We start from the raw sequence: 23,909 nt of genomic DNA on the forward strand, positions 1-23,909 counted from the left end.
AGCATGCCTCCCCACCCCAGAGGGTGGTTGCGCTATGCTCGGGTAATGTGATCTACCTCCTATTACTAATGAGTCATTTTTAAATTATCACAAGTTGTGAAGTCACCGCCAATCATTGGATTTTTTCTAAGCTATGATTGGTCACCTAAATCTATTTGATTTTATTATCAATCCTAAGTTAAGAAAAAGTCATTTTTTCCCTAATCTAATTGGATGATAAAAAATCTTGATTCTTGGTTCAAAAGTCTAGTTACGTGTGGAGAAGGTATTAGACACCCCACAACGCCTGTCATGAGACAGTCCTTTGTTTTGATAAAATCTTAATTTTTGGTCATTGGCAAATAAAAACAAGCTACTAGCATTAGCTTTTAGGGCTTTAAAGGAATGGGCTTTGAGGTTTGGCCTTTGCCAATGCTTTGCTAGCACATGTGATTTATTACCAAATTTCCATAGTAAAAATCTTGCAGCATTTCGCCTTATTTTCGTGGCTAAAATTCAACAACATTTCACCTTAGGTGCACCGTAGCTCACAAAACATTATTCTCACCAAGACTTTGAATGCGAAAATTAAGCAGATTTTCGCATTTGGTGCATTACAGCACACTGGCAGGGTTTCATGCCTACGTATACGACATGCATCAATGTGCTCAGACTAAGGTATGCCAAGGCTCACCAAAGTATCAAACACATGATGCGTGTCGCATACATGCGGAATCGAATGTCAGTGGCTGACATGGATAAGGGCGATCACACCTGGTAGGTCATGCACCTAGTGAAGCATGAATATGCACCTATAGCACAAGTCTTGAATGTATACCCATACTCTAAGGTTAAAAGCATCAATTATTAAGGAGGGTTGCCTCCCTAACCACGTATGTCCATCATACAAAGTCCATAACTACCTTTACAACATGCAACATGCACCACATATATCACACACAGAGGGGAAAAGTAAATCAAAAATTGCCAACATCCAAAGAGTATGGCCCAAGCAAGGAACAAGAAAAGGAACCCTAATCTAGAAAGCTGTAGACATGGTTCTAAAAGAAAAGGCAAAGAGAAAGGGAGAGAAGCCCCATAAAAAGGCTAAGCCTCCTAATCTATTGATCTATGCCATTTTGCTTGCATCATTAAAGTTGTGCATGCGCTCCGCCTGTACATGCAACAAACAAGAAAAGAAAACATGCTGACAAGCAAAGGAACAAAGAAAGAAAGCAAGCAAACAAGCACTCAAGAAAAGGAAAGGAAACATGCTAACAAACAAGCAAGTAGAGGGAAAGCATGTGAGGAAGCAAACAAGCAAGCATGTGAACAAGCAAGCAAGCAAAGAGAAAGAGTGTGGATAAATATGGGTTTGGATATAGTGTCCATAGATCCATTAGATTGGATTATGGACGACCTACATGCCAACAAGCATGGCACCAAGAAAGGGACTTAGGATCCTGTGTATAAAGACAAGCATGAACCCGCATGGGATATGTGAAGCAATGCTTGAAGACATGAACAACAAGCAAAGACATACGCATGAGCAATGATAAACAAATATGAATGCAAAGGATGCAAACAAATAAGAAAGGCAAAGCACAAGGTGCAAACAAACACATACTAAAGGGAAGCATAAAACATGTGAAGCATGGTAAAGATGCAAGAAGCTAGATCTAAACATGCAAACATGGATGAACATGGAGCATCCAAACAAGACAAAACAAGAGATGAATCTAAGAGTAAAAGCAAGGAAAAATATGTGAGAAGCCAAACAAGCAAGAAAGACTCTAAACCAAACCCTTTATTGAACTTGGGTGTTTGGACATAGGCCTAGACCACTAGATCTCAATATACACCCTACCCATGACTCAAAGAGAGAAAATATGGCATAGACAAGATATACAAGCTAAAAGGCACTCAAGCATAACATCCAAACATGCAGATTTGAACATGTGAACATGGCATAGAAGCACAAACCATGAATTTTAGGCATATCTACACACTAAGTGCGCACCATCCGTACCTGGCTTGTACTTAGAATGCGTCAGGTACCTTTTTGCTGATATTAGCAATTTTGGCTTCTTTTTTTTTTTTTTTTTTTAAGTTTTCACTTCGGCTGCTAATTTGGATGCCTTCTATCAGGTACCTTTTTGCTGATATTAGCAATTTTGGCTTCTTTTTTTTTTTTTTTTTTTTTTAGTTTTCACTTCGGCTGCTAATTTGGATGCCTTCTTGAACTCTAATCAACTTGATCTCGGAGGCACTAGAAAATTATTGGTGTATAGTTTCCATAACACTTGACATTTTGAAAATCAGACGATCAGATCGAAAGTTAAAGCCTTAGGAAGCGAGCTGACGTGCTTGGCACAACTATTAAGATATCTCAACTGTTTTAAATCTGATTTCAACCCATGAGCAAACGTTGGAAAATTAATTCAATATTCTTTGCAATGGCATCAATTCCAAACTGTTTTGGCAGTCAGATCAAAATTAGGTTTTTGATTGCCGTCGAAAGTCAACCTCAAGTCAAACTTTGTCAAAGTTAACAAAAATCTCCAATAGCCTTGAATTTGATGTGAAAACATGGAAAATGTTCTTTCGGTATGATTTTGACCAATTTTAACCTTTCGCATTTTGATTATTTTGACTTGAAATGGCACTTTGAGTGCACTGATACCCAAACGGGTTGGACCATGATAATCGAGACATTTCCACAATCCTCCAGCAAGAAAATGATATTTTTGGAATATTCGAGGGTCAAAACGCAAATCAAAAGCAGACAAAATATAGTATTGACATATGTTATGTAGGTGTGTGATGATGAGTCCTACATTGAGCATAATGTTCTTGTCTTGAAAGAGGTTTGATTACCACTTTTACTAATTTAATATGCAAAAAAATGTATATTTTTGGTGTCTTTCAGTTGCTTCTTTTGAAAATAGTTGTAATCTTCTATTTTTATTTTGAATGGAGGTTGTTTTTTCCGTTGTTATACTTTAATTGTCTAATCACATAATAAGGAGACATTCGATAAACTTATATAATTGTATATTTTTTATTCATTAGCACTTGAGTGATGTTCAAATTGTTCAAATTATTTTCTATATCTATTATGTGATAATTAGTACAGTATTGAGTTTGATTCAAAAGGACTCATAGTTCCGTCAAATAAAACGAACAAATTATAATAAATATTATACACCCTTATTTGTTCCGTATAAAGTTGCCTCACATTTGAGAATAAAATTTGCAAAAGTGGGAGTCAAAACTAGTATGATGTCACAATTAATTTAGTAGAAAAAGGTTACAAAGATTTCACAATGGGAGATTTGAACAGGTAGAACAAAACCAAAATGGCACTTATACAAAGATGAAAATTTCATTAACTATCCATTACTCAAGTATAAGCTTACAAACACTCTCTAGTCTATCTCTCCTATATTTCTATCTCTATTTTTGTGTGTCTCTAACTTGCATGCTAGACATTTCTTCATGGCTCCAGCTGCACTTCAGTTAATCAATTCCAAATTGCACCAACATTGCCACGATATTTGGAGAGTATGGATCAAATTAAACTCAGAAATTAGTACTTAGATGGCTTAGAGGAAACAGCTAATCAACATTTCCGCTTTCAACACTAAATGAGAAAAGGAAGACGAGGACAAAGCAACAAACCATGATACTAGAGAAGAACAAGAAAGTAAAGCCGAAACATTTTATTTTCAAAGTAAAATGAAATAAGAATTGAGCACTTAAAAGAGTCTTAGAGAATCATCTTCTATCCAGTAAAGTTAACTTTAGTGTCACCTAATGCTTTGCATCTTCTTCTTCACAAAACTTGGAATACTGATCTGAGCCCATCAATTTGTTAGTCTCATCCTTATCACTCATTTCTACCTTTATAATCCATCCATTTTCATATGGGCTCGCATTGATCTGAACCATCAAACATTGACAAAAGGTTAGGCAAAACTCCTTCAATAATTTTCCTTAAACCTACACATTCACCAAAGAGAGGCAGAAACAGAGATTCTAATAAAGTTTAACCATGGTAAATACACATACATGCATACGCAGATGCATAAATAACACCTACACACCTACATACATGCATATAATACATCTACCAATAAAGAATAAATAATACCCTTTAGAAATATTTTGCCCCAAATAATTTCTAAAAAATTCTCCCCTAACATTGTAGATCAATTTTATTTTATTTTTTTTCGGAATAAAAAGGACAAAGTTGATGTTAAACGGACTTCATCTGACAGCAACACAAATTTTTTTTTTTTTTTTTTGGCTACTTGCTAAGGTACACCACTTCTGTTATGAACATAGTGTCCCACATGGATTAAATATAAGTTTAACCATTTGTTTACAAACTCTTCATCACCCTCCCCTTGCAAGTTAGTTTTCAAGGATGAGTTCTACCTATGAATTTGTAACAATTGATATTAGAGCCAACCACCACCCCGAGAGGTCTCTATCACTAGAGTGAGTCACTGTGGACGTCGGCTGTGAAGTGTAGTGGTATGTTATGATCCTAGTGTCCCACATAGATTAAGTATAAGCTTAACCATGTGTTTATAAGCTCTTGGGCACCCTCCCTTTGCAAGCCCCTTGCAAGCTGGTTTTCAAGAGTGAGCTCTACCCATGGATTTGTAACAATTTCCATACTCTCCTCTATTTTCTTCTCTCTTCAATAATTATCCTATGCAACCAATATATGCATTCTCACTCTTATAAGGTGTGGATTCCACATACTAGTGAGAGCTGGATTCTGTTGCATCATTAATGGACATAATTTATTCTAGTATATACGATAACATGAAGTGGGGTGGATAAACTATGCTAGAATCCATCTTCAATGAATGTTTTTTACGTCAAATCCTATTTAAAAATGTTACATTCTACAGCTCATTCGTCTTTTCCTTGAAAGACTATGGAGGCCTAAATTCTCATCCAAGGTCAGTTTTTTTCTTTTGGACAGTAGCGTTAGGAAACTCCTAACTAGTGATAATCTCGGGAAAGCAGTGGCTAATTGTTATAACTCAGTTGTATGTGTAAGATGGATGGTGAAATTACAAATCACTTACTCTCTATTGCCCAATTGCTCGAGAGCTATGGAGCACAGTATTTTCTCTTTTCGGGGTTCACTAGGTTATGCCAAAGGTTTTGTGGAGCTCGTAACAAGTTAAGGTAACTTTAGCAAATGGAGCAATGTTAAGATTTGGAGCACAATCACTCATTGTCTCATGTGGGGCATTGGGTGGGAGAGGAATACCAAGAATTTTGAAGGAAGTGAAAAATCATTACATGATCTAAAGAGTGTAGGACCTACATATATGTAAGACAATGGTTTCATGAGAACGGTGTATACAAAAATTTCTCATGTACATGGGTAGTGCCCCTTGTACATTTCTTTTTTGATAAGTAGTAAAGATGTATATTCAAAAAGCTACCTCATGCATAAAGGCATAAGGCAAATCAAATATTACAGAAAGAGGAGAAAAAACAAAGAAAATACTAATTACAAAAGAGAGAACTAAGAAACATAGGGAGAGAATCACTAGAGGTGAGTTCCCAAGCCCTAGACCAGTCAAAAAGGGAGCCATTGAAAGAAGCAAGCAGCTGGTCATCAGAGCTTTCTATGTCCTCAAACGTCCGCCAATTTCGCTCCCTCAAATACACCACATTAAGCACAACGGAACCAAATTCCAAATGCTAGACGAGTGCTTTCCAAACCAATTCCACCAACCAAAAAGAGTATCTACAACAGATCTTGGCAAGACCCATGAAATCCCAAAAGATCTAAAAACTAAACTTCACAACCGATAAGTCTTTCCACAATGAAGTAGCAAATGATCCACCATCTCCCCATTACAACTACACATAATGCACCAATCAACAAAATCAAACCCTCCATCCCGCAGATTGTCACTTGTAAGAATCTTATCCCAAACGGCGGTCCAAACAAAGAAAGAAACACCGAAGAGCCTTAACCTTTCAAATACCTTTCCAAGGAAAGATAATGGGCAAGAGGCCTCGTAGCTTATTATAAAACGAGCGGATATCAAAATCCGCATTCTTCGTCAACTTCCATCTCATGCTGTCTCCATTCACAGTTTGAGGTAAATTAGAACCCAAAGTACAAAGAAATTCATCCACAACACCCATCTCCTAATCATTTGGTCTCCGAATGAAACGAACATCCCAACTTCTCCATTCCTCTATCCCCAACCGTTCAAGACAAGAGGCCGCAGAGGCTGCTTTATTGGAAGCAATCCCAAACACAACCAGAAAGGTCAATTGGAGTGGTGAATCCCCATACCACCAATTTGTCCAAAACTTCACTCTATCCCCCGCCCCTTGTACATTTCATTAATGAAATATTTATTGATTAAAAGAAGATGAGGTAACTTCCAATACTCTAGAGTGATCAATACATTGACCAAGTATTAAAGGTAATAGCTCCTCACATCAATTAGAAATGATGGACCAACTCCAAGTGATATGTGGAAAACAATGGAACAAATAAAAACACATGCAGACCGGCATATACAAAAATTTCTTGTGTACATGGGTAGCGCCCCTTGTACATTTCATTAATAAAATATTTACTGATTAAAAAAAATGAGGTAACTTCCAATACTCTAGAATGACAATACATTGACCAAGTCTTAAAGGTAATAGCTACTCACATCAATTAGAAATGATGGACTAACTCCAAGTGATATGTGGAAAATAATGGAATAAAAAAATAAAAATAAAAATAAAAACTTGCACTTTCTACACTACTCCCTAATTCATGCATAAGTGAATAATAATCAAAGAACCGTATCATAAGTCAGCAACTTCCTGTAGGTGCAAAACATTGCACCATGCAAGTCACTTATTCAGAACCTATAATGTCCTCCATTTGGACAGATCTTAAGAAAAAATGTACATAATCATTTGATTCCTACTGGGAAACAATGGAATGATTACACATCTTTTATGAATTTCAATCACTGATTGAACTTCCATGGTAAATCTGATAATGGGAATCCAAATATTCAAAGGTTCCCTATTTCTGTCGAACATGCAGCACTTTGATAGTACAAATAATAAAATAAAAATAAAAACAATTTGTCAAATTTAAACTCGCAGAACCGAAAATAATGGATATAGAATTTCATAGAGGCTATGGATCACAAAATCTTATTTTAAATATCAGAAGGTTAATTCAAGGGCGACACAACTTACCAAGCCTGGAGAGCTGTTGAGCTCTTCATTGACTTCAATTACTTTGCCTGAAACAGGAGAGTAAACATCGCTGGTTGCTTTAACACTCTCAACAGCACCAAAACTGCTGCCTTGTGAGATAGATGCCCCAACTTCAGGCAATTCAACATAAACAACATCACCTAAGTGATCCTTTGCATGGTCTGTTATGCCTATGGTAGCTGAAATTCCATCAACTTTCACCCACTCATGAGAATCAGCATACTTTAAATCTTTCAAAACTGCAAGAGGAAAAAACATATATAGCGGGATAAGTCCAACAAAATACTTCAAACTCATAATAACTACACCAAAGGGGCAGTTACAATTTTTTCATATCACAGCCAAAAAAATTATTTTTAGAATTGTGTTAGTCTCAATCATGATGTGTAACCAACTATAAAGGCTGTCCAATATCCAGTTGCAGGGGTATTAGAATTTTAGACAGACTGAGTGTCTGTTTGGCTATAACCTCAGCTTTTAGCTTTAAGTTTTTATGTACAACTTTTTACAACTTCACTTTTTCAATATACAAGTATATTTTAGCATACTTTTAGCAAAAAGCTAAATAAGTTGTTCCCAAACAAACACTAAAAATACAAATATGCATTCGCATGACAGAATCAGAGTCACCAACTTAATAAGCTTTAGGTAACAGACACTGACAATACATAATATGCATCTGCATGACAGAATAATAGGCACCAACTTAATAAGCTTTAAATCAGACTAGTACACCAGCAGCTATCCCTTGGGCTTAAACCAAAGTCATAGTTTTCAGACATTGATCAATCTACCCATCATCATTGAACCAATAATAAGATTATATATTGAATCCCTTAACAGAAAGCTTGTTTTTGTGTGTGAGAGAAACAGACATGACACAACCATCACCACCCCCCCCCCCGGGCGGCGCAAATCTCACACACCACAAGCAGACTTCATAATCTGCACCCAAGGTTGTACATCAAAGTTAACAAGTTTGAATTCCACGGTTACAATGTTCTTGAAGGGCCAAAGCTTCTGGAGTTTTAAAATTCCACATGATTGTTCATGGGGGTGGAGGAAAATTCTTAATCAGATCAGAAAGCACATACCTGAGGTTGCTTGGTGGAAGCTTATCAGGTTCTCTAATGCTATCCCTAGGTGTGCTTTTATCTCTTGGCTAGCAATAAGAGATAGGTTGTCTACTAAAGAAAGATTGGCAACAAGAGGCATAGGGAATGACACACTATGTGTCATGTCTAGGAATGCTGTGGAGAACAGGGATAATCTTCTCTTTGAGTGTTCCTTTTCTCAAAAAAATTGGAGAAGAATCAAACACTGGTGCTGCCAAGATAATATTGGGATGATTGGGCTAACATTGTTGATTGGGTGAAGAAGAATTGGAGCATAAAGTCTATGAAGGCTGTTTGTAGCAAGTTGGATTTTAGTGCAGCTATATATCATATTTGGGGACATAGAATGCTATTATCTTCCAAGGTTTGGTTAGAAATGAGGATCAGATTGTGGATTTCATCAAAAAGCAAATTAAGTTTCGGATTTAGGGAGGAAAGCTTTATGCTAGTTTCCAACATAAATCAAGAACTCTGTTATCGTTGGGGGTTTGCAGATTCTGTTCTTATTAGGAGTTCTTAGCTCATGGATTATACAAACTATTCCTTGTGGGTTTCTTTTTGGGGGGAGTTGTTATGTGGATAGATTTCTGGTTTTGTTTGAGTCTAGTTGTTTTGGTGCTATTTGTGCTCTGTCAATTGATTTCTTTGTTGTTATAGCCTTGCTCAAGCCAGCAGGTTTGTAGTAACTGTTGTTGTTGGCTTGCCTTTATAGGAGCCTTGTTTGTTTGTTGTTTGTACTTTGTTGCTGGGTTCCTAGCTTGTTCTCAATAAAATTTTTTGATTATCAATAAAATAAAAAAAATTTAGCATGACAAGCCCTAGAGGCAAGATATTTCAAATGTTAGAATTAGAGTTAATCCATTGTACCTACAAAAACATAATCTTGAAACAAGTTTATTTCTCTCCACCTATGGCAATGCAAAATCCCAATATCAAAGTTCAGATTATACCTATGTACCCACTCTGCTATAAATTCTTTTCTACCCTTCAGCCTAGGTAAAGATCTATCAACATCAGTTGAGCATCTTTTGTACAAAGACTAAAGTTGGCACCAAGCATGCACTGTACCACAACACTTTGCTGAAGACACATGGTTTTCAGCATGGCAACACTTTAAGCACAAAGATATGCATCTAACTCCAAAGGTGAAGCAGCCATGCCTATGACCAGACTCTTAGAAAATTTTCTCCTTACAATTTGGCATACCAAACCTTGAATCTAGTTTTTTCAGAAATTTAATTGTAATAAATCTTGATCAATTAATATAAGACAAGGTACTCTAAACAAAATTGAGCATAAATATAGTACCCATCCTTTAAACAAACAAACTTAGGACAATTGAGCAAGGTCCTTAGTCTCAAGCAAGCTCAATATTTTTTTCTGTAAGTAGAAAGTTACTCAAGTCCTTCCAACAGCAAACCGGGAAACAATCAAATCAAAGACCTCTCAGCCAAACCCACCTATAATATCATGATGGTGAAATATCAGTCCAAAAAGCATAAATTGCAATGAAATGGGCCAATGACACATATCAAGCACACACTAACTAACAACGTTGATAAAATCCCTTATACTTGTGCAACTTTCCTTCTTTAAAGGCCACAAAAGCTATTTAATTATTAAATTGGACGCAATACCATAAAAATTTGTTATTTGATAAGTATGACCATAATTTATTTTTAAGAAGATAAATAACGGCATTGACTAGAATTGAAATGAACCAATTGTTGGACTAAAGTTTTGTAGTTCTTGCTACGTTTTTTATACTCATGTCAAATATAATATTTAAGCATTAGCTAAGTGCTGAATACCAATCTCCCTAAGCAAAATATTTAAACATTCAAACTAAAATGAATAGGAATGGGTTACTTCAGCAATGTAGCACCTGGTACTCAAATTTTTGCTCAAGGCATTTTCTCTACCCCCTTCTTACGCTGAAAAAGAAAGGGCAGCTTGAAGCCAAATTCTGGGCTTGAGAGATTGCCACATTTACTGATCCTACATTTCATCTACTGACATTCCTTTAGCAGTGTATAACAATTAAGATATTAATATTTCATGTTGAATGGACACTTTCTTAGTCAATGAATAATCCTTTACAAAGGACTGAAACGACACTTGTCCACCATGTAAGTTCAATCATAAAATGGATACAAGCGAAGATTCTGAAAAAAACCACAGCACTGCACTGCATGAATCCGAATAATGAAAACGTAAGCAGGCATAATAACTATTAACATGTGATAAGCATAACTAGATCAGCATCACAATATTTCGTTTTCAGACTTAAGAAATTCAGCAAAACCCTGAAAATATACTTATGAAAAAGGGTGGGTACAGCCCCACAATTTTAAAGCATAAAATGAATGAGCACAAGATGAAGGCAATACCATCAGCAACACTGATCTGTAAACGTAAACCATTTAAAACCAAATGATCGAAATCCAATACTCACTGCAACAATTGAATTGGCAGACAAGATTGCACTAATAATAATAAAATAACCCTTTTCTTTAAAGTACCCATTTCAGACGATGACATATACATACAAACATTATTATGATTTCAGGATAAGTAACTGTACAAATAAAGAAAAGAGAAAAGTTGGGGGTATTGAGAATTTTATACCAGAAGAGAAGCCCCTGACCCTGAGTGTGAATGGAACAGAGATCCTCAGATATGAAGCAGCCCTTGTGGCCCACATTAGCCTGCTACACGCCATAATCTCTCTCTCTCTCTCTCTCTCTCTCTCTCTAAAAAGCCTCTTTTGCAGTTTTGCTGCTGAATGAAAAAACCGGAAATCTCTCATAGTCATAGTGTAAGTAATTCCGAGGCGTTTGATCAAAATTTGCTTTGTTTATGTTGTTTATTCACAAGTTTATAAGGAAAAAAAAATGCTAGGATTAGTGTGAGCTAGTTTTTTCGGATTTGAAAATTGTTAAACTGGATTAGCGGATTAAAATTTGCTAGTTTTTAAAGAAAAATGTATTAAAATATATTTAAATAGAGAGTGTATTAATTTTCAGGAAAAAAAAGTTTACCTAGTAATTTTAATTTTTTTTCAGTTTTTGAATTTTGTTGAATTATAATTTTAACACTATTTTTTTAAGAATAAATATTATCTAATTAGATTAGGGGTATTTTGACATTTTCTTAAATTATAATTAACTTTTTGAAATTATAACCCTATTGTCTTCTTTCAAAAACAATTTTGAAAAAAAAAAAAAAACTTTCTACCTTAGAACTAACTAAAGAGATGTTTCAATTTTGCAAAAAAACGTTATAAGGTGTTGCCTTAGGGTTTTGAAAAGAGAAAAAAGGGTTTTAGAGAATATGGAGGCCAAAAAATCACTCTCTCTAGCTAAGGTTTTAATTTGAGACATAAGATGAGTATTTATAAGTTAAATTAGGGTTTTGGGGGCTTTTTAATGATCTTTGGACATTCTCAAAGATCTATCAAAGCATGATGTTTTGAGCCCTTAAAATGAAATTTTAAAACCCAAAAAATCAGAGTGCCTAGTTTAGCCAAATTCAAATGGTCATAACTTACTCAATATAAGTTCAAATTAGGCAAATTTTATGTTCAAATTAAAGCCCAGGATGTCTAATTTCCAATTAAATATATCTCACTCAAAAATTCTTTGTGTATCAAAAGTTATGTTCAAAATAGTGAGCAAATGTCATTTTTTCAATATCAATTTCAAAGCAATTTGAGCACTTGTAAGTTGTAATTACTTCCAAACTATTGTGAACTCTTTAATACCCTTGGTTGACATATGTCAAGCTCATCACTAGGGCCGGAGACCAAAATATGTTAACGGGTACAAAATGCGGTGTCTATAGTAGCCCAACCTAAAAAACTGAAATCAACAAGCCACAAATTATTTCCTATTATTAGGCTCAAGCACACTCGCACATAGTACTTGATACAAAAAGAAATCCTAGTTAATATTAAGTGATATTTGAATGTAATAAAACTAAAAATATAATCTCAGATTCATTACATTTTTTTTTTTTTACGTTATTCATATAAAATAAGCTGTACTTTGATTTTTTTTTTTTTTTTTAAGTCAAAATTTCACCTGTGAATAAGATCTTTATACTTAGATAGTCACCAAGCTTACTAATGTAAATTTATGTTAGTATGTAATTATCCCAATTCTTTTATTGTTTATTGCACAAATTTTATGAAGGAGAATAAATTATTATATAAAATTGTGGGGGGAGGGGTGGGGGAAGCCTAGCCTTACGTAGTGGGCCTAAGGCCCTATTTGAGGATTACTGTGTATCCGAAGAGAATGAACCAGTTGAGATGGAGTCCATCTGGAAGAAGGATACCTGGAAACGAAGGAGGAGTACAATCCGAAGAGGTCACCAGCGGCCCGAAAAGGTCTTACTCCTCGGATATGAATAGTCTTGATTAATCAAACGTGTGGAAGGTCCAAATGATCTTCCTAACAACCCCAATGATAAAGATAAGCTATGAATATGTCTAGAGACGATAAGAACGAAGAAATATCTAAAGGAAAAGCTGCTACCACCGTATTAAATGCACTGCAGCAACTTTTCTGGCCGCATTTATGTGGAGAAGACCCCTGAACAATGTAACCTCAGTTACTGCTACTCACCAAAAGTTAAAGAAGATACATGACATGACATACACTTAAGTAGGTACCCAGATGAAGAACAAGTGGACGATAGGGATGATGGGGGATGATGCTATATAAAGAAGAAGAGCTCCTGATAAAAGGGAGAGAAAAAATAGATGATAGAAAGAAAAGAGAGACTTCACTATAGCTCGAAGAACTGTAATCACTACTCAATTTATCATAAACCTCTTCGGACTTCAATTCATTTCGTTTTTACGTATATCTTTCTGCTGATTTATACTTAGAGGTTGTAACCAATCGTTATTAATTCCATAATCAACCTAGTTCTATCATCCACGCTCTACAAATTTATTGTTTTGGGCTTGGGCCACAAATCCTATCCCTACAAAAATATTTAAGGTTCTATTAGTTTTTTTTTTTTTAATATTAGTTTTGAAAGATAATAGTAATAATAATGTTTTTTCCCATTTTGTTTAAACCTTATCTTCATTATAGAAAAATTAATATATCAATAAAAAAAAATACATTAAAGAAATTCACCGAAAAATGTAGAAACTTTTATTTCAATCTATATGTGTAATTTTTTTTTTCTAAGTGAAGATCTGTAATGCTTCAAACACAAATTTTTTACAACATTTTTACAAATTATTGATATGACAAATTCTTAATGGTTATCATCTGGACCCACCACTAATAAAACTATTTTACTTCCCAAAAACTAGTCATCATATAAATAATTTGTAGAAAATTTGTAAAATAATTTGTAACTCCAGCATTTTCCTATAACATATACTTAAGTTTCAATATATATTTTTTTTCTTTCTAAAAATAAAGTTTCAATTTTTTCGAGGCGGGCAATGGGGGAAATTGACCCCTCTTGACCCTCCCTCAATCCACCTATGGTTAAAGATTGGAATTTTAATTTAACTTTGATTAATATTTTACATTTAGTAATTAAATGTTTTATACCAAGGATAGGAATCTCTGAGACTGGAATCCTAATGTAAAATCAAAGTGGAAGAAACAAAGAATTGTTTAAATTTTCATACACAATAGCTTTCTCGTGCATTACACAAGTTAGTGACTAGTGTGTGTGTATTGTTGTCAAAGAATTTTTTAAAAACATACATTTTTCCATGTCATTATTTTTAATATATTTTTTTAATTAATTTTAAATTCTATAAGAAATTCCCTATAAAACCTCTTATATTTATAAAAACTCTTATATTAAATTCTAATTGTGGTACCCAAACCTAGTTGTACTCCCTATGCAGCTATTTGGGCTCCCAATTTATTTGTTGGTAGGTTTCCTTGCACTCCTACTAGGGTTAGCTTCAAACGCTACCTTGACTGCCCAATCCTATAACCAAACCTCTCATGCTTAGTCCTTACCCTTCCTACTCTCACAGTTTCACTCCTATTTCTCACCACTTCGTGTTTGCCAACACCTCCCATTCATCCTCTCTTCCTTTTTATAGTCTCTCCTTAGTAGGGATCTAAATCATTACTTTTGCATCAATTCCCATGCAATCCCCCTTCTACCTAGAATCCCAAGGAAACTGATTCCTTCTGAGGATTCTCTTGAAACTTGCACCTAGTGCCAAATAGTGATTGGCAGTGAATTTCCCCATGGCACTAACTATGCTCGGGGGATCAACCTGAGTCCTGACTGTTCCCTCCTCGCCCTACTAGTCGTTACTTGGCCTAACCTGGCCTAAATATGGTGGGTCACCTCCAAGTGCCAATCCTATACCCTTGTACTTTTGCCATTGGGCTAGGCCTACCCCAACAATGTCGAGGCCAATCTTGGTTACCAACCCCAAGTCCCTACACTAATGGAGTGTATAAATATAAGAATAGGGAATTTCTTATAGAATTTAAAATTAATTAAAAAATATTAAAATAATGACATGGAAAATGTATATTTTTTAAAAATAAAATCTTAGGCAACAAAATTAGAAAAAAAAAAAAAAAACTTAGACAAAAAAAAAAAATTATATATATATGTATGTATATGTATATATATTTGTTGCTAGAGGTGGTCACAACTCTAATGGGGCTAGTTTGATATAACCTAGTTATCCAACTTGAGTTTGTAGGGTTTCATAAGGCAATCAGTTAGAATTGTCCATGAGTGGCCTTTGGGGGGATGAATCAAAACAAAAGTTTGGAGAGAAATGCTTCAAACTCCTAATATATTTTTATATTGAGTGTGAATTTTAAAAATCTAACCATTGGATTGCATTTTCTTATTATAATATTTATGCTTGCAAAATTTCAAGAAAAGTTAAGATCAATTGCTATGTCATTAGACAAATATAAAAATTAAATTGTGTATAAAAAATAATTTTATTGATTGAATAGTAAATAACATCTTGTTTGAACAAAATTTGATACGCATGTTAAAAACATAAGGAACATGAAATTCAATGGTTAGATTTTCAAAATTCACACCCCAAAAAAAGAGATATATGAGAAGTTTGAAGAGTTTTTCTCTAAACTAGTTTGTAGAGAAATTTTACTCAATGAATCAAGTAACGGGCTTAGACCAATAATTTTTTATGCCATAAATTAGTACAAATTAATGGTCTTGGAATTTCTTCATTAGTTTTTGGCCCCTTTCTTAAACAAGGTTAATGTTTCAAGTAGGCAGAATTTTTTATTTATTTTTTAAGTTTTAAATCATCTTCAATGGAGTTGGTAGATTTAAATTCAAGACATTTCCATTAAAAATGGTAGAAAGTAAGCTAAACCAATATTGGTCATTGGTTAAAAAAAAAAAATACTAATTTACCATAAGCCCTAAATATGGGATTTTTCATTTAAGTTTTTTTTTTTTCCCTCCCCAACTAAATGGATTCTAATTTTACCGCTTGTTATATATATATATATATATAAAAAGTAAGAAAAACACTTAGGTGGCCAATGTATTTATTTCTTTTATAGTCCACTATCTATACTACAATTAAAGAGGCTTTCAAGCTGTGCATTTTAAGTCTTGGGTAACTGAAAAGGGCAGTGGACTCTAAGTTTTGGATGGCTTTCAAGCCATGAACTCTAAGTTTTGAATTTCCCAAAATCTATAACATTATTTAAGGGGCTCTCAAGTCGTAACTCTAAATCTTGGATATCTAAGAAGAACTTCTAAGCTGACTTCCAAGGCATGGACTTTAAGTTTTGGATGGCTTTCAAGCCATGGACTCTAAGTTTTGGATATCCCAATATCTATACCACTATTTAAAAATTTTTCAAGCGGTGGAATTTAAGTTTTTTATGGTTTTTAAGCCGTGAACTCCTTGGATATTTAAAAAGGACTTCTAAGTTGACTTCCAAGTTGTGGATTCTAAGTTTTGGATAGCTCACAAGCCAGGGATTCTAAGTTTTGAACATCCAAAATATTCTCTACATGCTCACCTACAAGTTTTCAGTAAAGGTAATAAATTCGTAAAATAAAATCTCACAACTTAAATCCCACAACTCATGGCTGGCACTATTTATGAGTTGGAGTATTGGACCAATAAACCGGATTGAGATCAGGTGCAATACTCTAGTATTGCACCTAATGCAATTACTATGAATGGTTGAGATTAATAATTGTAAAAAAAATAAATAAAAAAAATTTCAATCTCAACCATTGATTAAAAAGAGTTAAGAAAAAAATTATGAAAAGTAAAAAGTAAAAATTAAAAAAAAAAAATGAAAAAACTTTGTGAGACAAAGTTGGTAAATTGCACCCGATGTAAGAGTGTTCACACTCGGAAATGCCATCCTATCCTATTTTACCATCCCAAAAAACTATTTTATCAATTATACAATACCATTTTACAATACACCCAGCATCTTAACTTTTATTTTTACCTACAATATATTAAAATAATATAAATTACAGGATAAAAAAAATAAAAAATAAAAAATAAATCTCTCTCTCTCTTCTCTCTTCATCTCTGTTCTCCGTTTCTCTATTTTTCTCTCTTTCTCATCCACCCACCACCAACCCAAACCCTGGACAACCACCCAACAATACACGCCTTGTTGAAACTTGAAAAAGCCTTGATTTTTTTTTTTTTCTCTCCAATGCCAATTCAACCTTAATCACAAAAGAAAGAAAGAGCAGAGTTAAAATTCAGCCATCATCCATATCAAACCCATACCCAATTCAGCCATACTCACTGGCCAGCAACCCAACCATCACCCACACGTTGGACCCACGAATCATGCCAGAAAAATTTGTCACCATTGCAATAAAATCTCATCAATAAGCCCTAAACAAAAAACTAGCAATAAAATCTCAGCAATAAACCCCCCCACCCCCCAAAAAAAAAAAAAAAAAAAAAAAAAGAAACCAAAAAAAGAAAAGAAAAGAAAAAGAAAGATAGTCATATCTTTTAGGGAAAATCATGCTACGCACTCTCTTTATTTAGGAGTATGGTTTTAGGGATTGTCTTAGGAAATGACACCTAAACCAAAACTACTAGCACATTTAGATTACCATTCACTTCAGTTAAGANCTTTTGTGACCTATGTACCTTTTTATGCATGTTATGAATGATATGTTGAACATGTGAGACAAACACTGAATCACATAAGTTTATCTATGCATGAAGATTCTTCTTTTAAAAAAGAATCAGATCTATTTTGGTTGGTAAAAAAATTTGATTTTGTTTTGTCAAAATACCAAATCTGTTTTGTAGTATGTAGAAAAAAGTGGTTTTTAGAGATAAAAAATTCAGATCTGTGTTTATTATTGTAGGGACTCAATTTGGATTGACCCTGAGTAGAGTATGAATGGGTTTTTAGCCCAATCCAGCTCAAACAATAAATTTATAGAGAGTGGGTTAAAGGTTTAGGTGCTGGCCGTCGATTACCATACATGAACTTTCTTTTATAAAAAATACTTAGAGTTTCTTTACAACTGGGGGGGTTCTCCTCGGCCCATGGCCGAGGAGACCCTTTTCTTCTTTCTTTTTTCCCCCCTCTTCTTTACTTTACTTGCTTTTCTTATATAGTCTTCATCTTCCTATCTCCTTATTCCATCTGTTGATCATCCATTTGCCTCTCTTCTGGCCGTCCGTCCCATCAGAGGCCTTATCAGTACTCAAGTGGTTCACTCTGACCAACGTTACCCTGCTAAGGGGTTATCTCCCCATTAATGCGGCCAGAGGGGTTAGGTGAATGCATTAAGTGCGAATGTGACAGCTTGCTCTGGGCTTGTCCCCTCCCATAAATTATCCTTAAAATGCCGAGGACGAACAGGTTCTCGGCGTGGGTCACAAAAGAGGCTTTGTCTGACTTAGCCTTGACTGGTCAGTCCTCCTCGGCGTTGGCCTTGGGCCTACTATGCGATGGGCTGTGGTTGTCAGGCCCACGGGCCCCACAATTATATAAAATAAAGTCTTTTGATTTGAAAAATATCAGATCTGTTTTTAAGAACTAAAAAAAAAAAGTTTTTGGTTTGTAAAAGATCAGATTTGTTTTGTGATAATAAAAAAAAAAAAACGGTTTTTTGATAATAGAAAAATCAGATCTGTTTTTTTATATATTTTTTAAAAATATGGAAAAGATTGTTTAAGAAGAGAGTTTCACTTATAACATAAATTTATACAACATGAATTAACTAAAACAAACACAAACACAATCATGTTTAATCTTTTTCTTCATTTCAAAATCTACATATGCTAAAAATTCAGATCTACATCTAAGAAAGATGTAGATCTGTTTTTTATTTGAGAAGAATTCAAATCTGCATCTAATGAAGATGCAGATCTGTTTTTTTATTAAGAAAAATTTAGATTTACATCTAAGAAAAATTCGAATCCCTTTTTATTTTAAGAAAAATTCAAATCTGCATCTAAGGAAGATGCAGATCTGATTTTATTTTAAGAAAAATTTAGATCTCATATAAGAAAGATGTAAATCTGATTTTGATTGAGAAAAATTCAGATCTACATCTAAGAAAGATGCAAATCTTTTTTCTTTTTTCTTTTCTAAGAAAAATTCAAATCTACATCTAAGAAAGATGTAGATCTGTTTTTAATTTCAAGAAACAATGCTGATCATATGCAAATTATTGGAATTAAGAAAGAGATCATGACAATTACATAAAAAACAAGATCATGTTTTATCAAAACAATGATTAATAATTTATGGATAAAGAAAAACCATGCATCATCATAAACAAGAAGCATAAAAAAGGTTAGAGTAATTGAAAACAACCTCTTGCATGAGTACTCCTTGTTCTTGAGTGGATGTTTTAGGGTTCAAAGAAATTTATTCAATTATCTTTGAAATCTAAAAACCCTAATTTAAGCAGCAAATCTCAGAGAGAATTAGCAAATATCAGCAATTCGAGAGCCTCAAAACATATGCCTCTTAGAGCGTAAAAAAAAATGTGCTAAATTATGAGATTCAATCTCTATTTATAGAGGCCAAAAGACTTTAAAAATTAGGCATGGACGATTAGAATGAAAATCCGAACGCATCCTTCCGCGAAAAGATCGAAAAGGGTGTGCCTTATCGCTACTCGAAAGGCGTTAGGCCAAAGCCCAAAAGGAGGAAATTCGGCCCTTTTAAAGTGCCGTTCAACACTCCAAAAGTGCTGAATAGTGCTCTTGAAGGCCAAACGCACTTTCGTGTTCAAGTGCGTTTTGGACTCTACTTCTAGGGTTTTTTGATTCGATCCTCGCACCTAGACGTGTTTTCATCCTTAGTCTATGATTTTTATCTTTTTTCTAGATAATTTAGGCTTTTTCAAGAATAATTATCTTGTAGATAAATACCCTAAAATAAATCTTGATAAAGTTTAGATTATCCATAATTTTATTATTGTCCAATCATCCCTTTTATTCCTATGCATGCAATCCTATTTTAAACAATAATTATCAACCAATTACAAAATTATTTAATTAATTTTAATTGTTTAACCAATCAGAATTAATTTAAATTAATCATGTGTGGTTGACTCTACCTAGACACAATTAATGCTGACCGTGCACACTTGATTATGTGATATCTTTCGATCCGATGGTCCGATTTGGAAACCAAACATACCATCACAACTGTTAGAATCTTAAGATCATTTTTATGATATGCAATAAATGAGTTAATGCATGTAATGCAAAACAATTGATGTATTTAATGCAATCATGATTTTTCAGGTACATGAATGATCATTCAAGTCATTCCCCTTGATCAAATCATGGGTGCAAAATTGAGTGTCTACACCACCCATGGCCTTTGCATGCCCAAAACAAACCCAAAAATTTTGTAAATCTTGAAGATCTAGCCATGGAGGCCGTGGAGGTCGATGCTTTGGCAATGGAGGTCGAAGCTCTGGCCATGGAGCTTCAACTTAATGAGTTGGGCAAGATCAGAAGAGAGATGGGAGAGTTGAGTTTGGGTTTAGAGGGAGGGATCACTGTGATGAAGCTGAGAAAATTGACCCAGCTGACCCATGGGGTGAGAAAGTGCTTGGCAGAGGTATGGTAGAGAAAAAGAGAGGCTTGGACTGCTTGGTGAGATGTGCTATGGAGAGAGAAAGGATGAGAGATCGTGCAGAGATTGAGCTGATATTTTCGATTAAAATATTATTATAATTTTTACAATCTTGCTACAGTACTATTCTAGAAATAGGATTGCACTGTAGCAACATTGTAAAATTTTTTACCATTGGCACAATTTAGCAGTCCGAATAAAGCATCATTTTAAGGATTTGATGGTAAAATACATCAACATATAAAATATAAAATATACAAGGCAGGCTGCGCTAAAGCTCAGAATCCCAATCCTAATAAACCCATCTAATTGAAAATCCCGGCCTCTCTCTTGGTTGGGTCCCACTGCCTATGTCATGGGTTCCATTATTCTGCAAAAGGAATCTTTTACTCACGCTGCCACAGGTGCCAGGATTTTGTCTTTCAATTTCAAGGAACACCTACCATTTTTTTTTTTTTTGTCAAGAAAATAAATAGTATTAGTACTGATCATAATAACTGTGCTTTTTCATTACGAAGATAGAAGTAGTGTTCAAACCTCTAATAAATCAGCAATGCGAAAACTTTGTAATCCATTATCATTGCGAGAAATACAAAGTCAAAGTTTATTAATTAATTTGAGGACTCCATTTTGGTCTCTAAATATTTAGAGCACTAACCAATTAATTTACTATTTGAGAGAGTAGGTGGTTTGCTTCATTGCTTGTTTCTAAAACCACTTTCACCATTCAGCCAAAAAAAAAAAAAACCACTGTGACTAAAAAAGGTAGAGTCTAAAACAACTAGTCAAATGTTGTTTGGCCGGCGATGTTTGGTTGAGACTTGAGAGGGCCAAACATTCTGGTCCGGGCCCTTTGACTTTTTTCTTTTCATTTTTTTTTAAAAAAAGGCCAATGTTTTAGGTTATTTATACTTATTCCCTAAAATTTTAGTATTTATGTAAATTTTCATTTTAGTCAAGGTTTTCTCTTCTATGTTCCTTCTGATAAGTGATATCAAACTAGTTGCAATTTTTTCTTAAAGGGTTCTTAAGGTGGAACTCAAAGGGTATTTGATAATACAACATGAAACATGGGAAGTGGAACAAAATGTTTATTCGATGTGCCTTTCTTTCTAATAGACTGCCTGCAACTCCATTGCCTTTTTATCAAAAATTTTATTTGTTTATTTGTTGAAAGTAGACAAAAATACAATTGTATCTGAAAATATGAAGAATTTAAAAAATTGTACATAAACAAATATTTCAATAAAATGAAAAAAAAAAAAAAAAAAACCTAATCTAAATAGTAAATACACATTAAACATAGCTTATAAACAAGGTATACTTTCTCTTATTGGAACTATTAAGAATTAACAAATATGATTCAATATGGAAATCTTCCCAAAATAAACATTCACTATGGAAACTTGCGTGAAAGGATGTTTAAGGAATTCTATACAGTAAATTGCAAATTACACCCTAAAATTTGGGGATGTTTGGATTTTACATTCTAAAATTTCAGAATTTGGATTTTACTCCCTAAAGTTTGGAGTATTTGGATTTGCATCCTGGTTTCAAAATTTGGATGTTACCCCTAAAGTTCAGGTGTTTAGATTTTACACCTCTAAATCCTGAAATTTTAGGGTGTAAATCCAAATATCCCTAAATTTTGGGAGTAAATCCAACACTCCTAAATTTAGGGGTAAAAATCCAAATTTGAAATGTCAAGTTGTAAAATCCAAACACCCCAAAATTTTAGAGGGTGAAATTCAAATTTTAAAACTTTAGGATGTAAAATTCGAACACCTCCAAACTTTAAAGGTCTAATTTGCAATTACCAATAGAATTCCTTAAATATCCTTTCACACCAAAAAATCTCTAACATAAGTATTCTAAATGCTAAAGAATTTAGCATAAACGTATAGTACTGTTCCAAATTTGGAATGGTATAGACACATTTCTAAAAAATATTATTTTTATTTTATTTCTCTCTCTCTCTCTCTCTCTCTCTCTCAAGTTGCTAATATCTGCCCATATCGATCTCACTACCATGCCTCCACCTAGCCACACCTTCCAGATCTCTCTCTTCTCGGTTGGGNTAATCTAAATAGTAAATACACATTAAAATGTGTTTAAGTTATCTTCAAAGAAAAAAAATTAAGCAATATAATAATTTATAATTGGAGTGACTATGCTGCAGCCTTGAACCAAATTAAAGGGGAAAAAAGAAATGCAAAAACTCTTTTTTAGTCCCTATATTTTGGCTATGTTTCAATTTGGTTCTCAAGTCTTCATAACTTTTATTTTGGTACTTATATTTTAAAATTTGCTGCCATTTTGGCCTTATTATCATCTCACTTACAAAAACACCAACAAAACTTTGGTTCCTATTTCGGCCTTTTCAATTTGGTCTTCAAGTTTTCACCGCCTTTATTTTAGTTTTTTATTTTTAAACTTGTATTAATTTTTGTCATTGATGTCATCTCACTTACGGAAAACGTCTAAATGGCTGATAATAATTAAGTTTTAAATATTAGGTCTTTTCTATAAGTAAGATGACAACATGAACTAAAATGGCAAAGGTAACCAAAATGAAAGTTGTGAGAAATTGAAAATCAAATTAAAAACATGGTCAAAATATAGAGACTAAAAAGTTGTTTTGCCCAAAAAAAAAAAAAATTATACACGCACACAATTAAAGAATCCTTGTTTTCGAAATCAATACCTAGTTATTTCTCTTCTCATAGCTTATAAACAAGGTATACTTTCTCTTATTGGAACTATTAAGAATTAAGCAAATATGATTCAATATGGAAATCTTCCCAAAATAAACATTCACTATGGAAACTTGCGTGAAAGGATGTTTAAGGAATTCTATACAGTAAATTGCAAATTACACCCTAAAATTTGGGGATGGATTTTTTTTTTTTTTTTTTTTTTTTGTGGGTTGATGGGTGGTTTGGATGGGTGAGTTTGGTGGTGGGGCGGGTTCTGATTGGTGGGTTCGGATTGGTGGGTTAGGCAGTGGGTAGGTTTCGATGGATAGGTCTAATGGTGGGGTGGGTTTGGCGATCGTGGGTGAGTGGGTGGGTGGGACGCTACTTGTGGGAGGGGTGGTGTTTTTTGTTGTTGTTGTTGTTGTTTTTTTTTTGTTTTTTTTTTAAAATAAAAGTTAGGAAAGCTTTTAAGTTATTTTAATGGGCGATGTGATAGGAAGAATAAGAGTATTCACATTAAGCATGCTATAATGCTAAAAATGTTGTTAATAACAATCAACACAAAAATAAAAAATACACTACATCAAACTTGTAAAATGCTATAATTTTTTACACCCAGCTACAATGAGCTACCATCTCTAGCAACTCACTATAGCAAGATGCTATATATATATATTTTCTCTTTATTCTGATCTCTCATTCTCTTTACCCTTTCTCTCTTTCTCTTTCTTTCTGATCTCTCA

At 34.0% G+C, this 23,909-nt stretch overlaps 1 protein-coding gene across 2 annotated transcripts; it reads right to left on the minus strand.

Moving 5' to 3' along the window:
- Positions 1-3,345: 3,345 nt before the first annotated feature.
- LOC112030934 (glycine cleavage system H protein 2, mitochondrial) lies at positions 3,346-11,281 on the minus strand. 2 transcript variants are annotated; one of them, XM_024063601.2, is made up of 3 exons: positions 10,998-11,281; positions 7,234-7,493; positions 3,346-3,921 (listed from the first exon to the last, which is right to left on the minus strand). In XM_024063601.2, exons 1-3 carry the CDS (start codon positions 11,182-11,184, stop codon positions 3,793-3,795), a joined length of 576 nt encoding a protein of 191 aa, XP_023919369.2. In that variant the 5' UTR covers positions 11,185-11,281; the 3' UTR covers positions 3,346-3,792. The 2 variants fall into 2 exon arrangements, with proteins under 2 accessions (XP_023919369.2, XP_065618861.1); XM_065762789.1 differs by lacking the exon at positions 10,998-11,281 and adding an exon at positions 9,678-9,841.
- Positions 11,282-23,909: the final 12,628 nt, after the last annotated feature.

This window comes from Quercus suber, unplaced genomic scaffold (assembly GCF_002906115.3).
Source record: "Quercus suber isolate HL8 unplaced genomic scaffold, Cork oak 2.0 scaffold_473, whole genome shotgun sequence".
Classification (NCBI taxonomy): Eukaryota; Viridiplantae; Streptophyta; class Magnoliopsida; order Fagales; family Fagaceae; genus Quercus; species Quercus suber.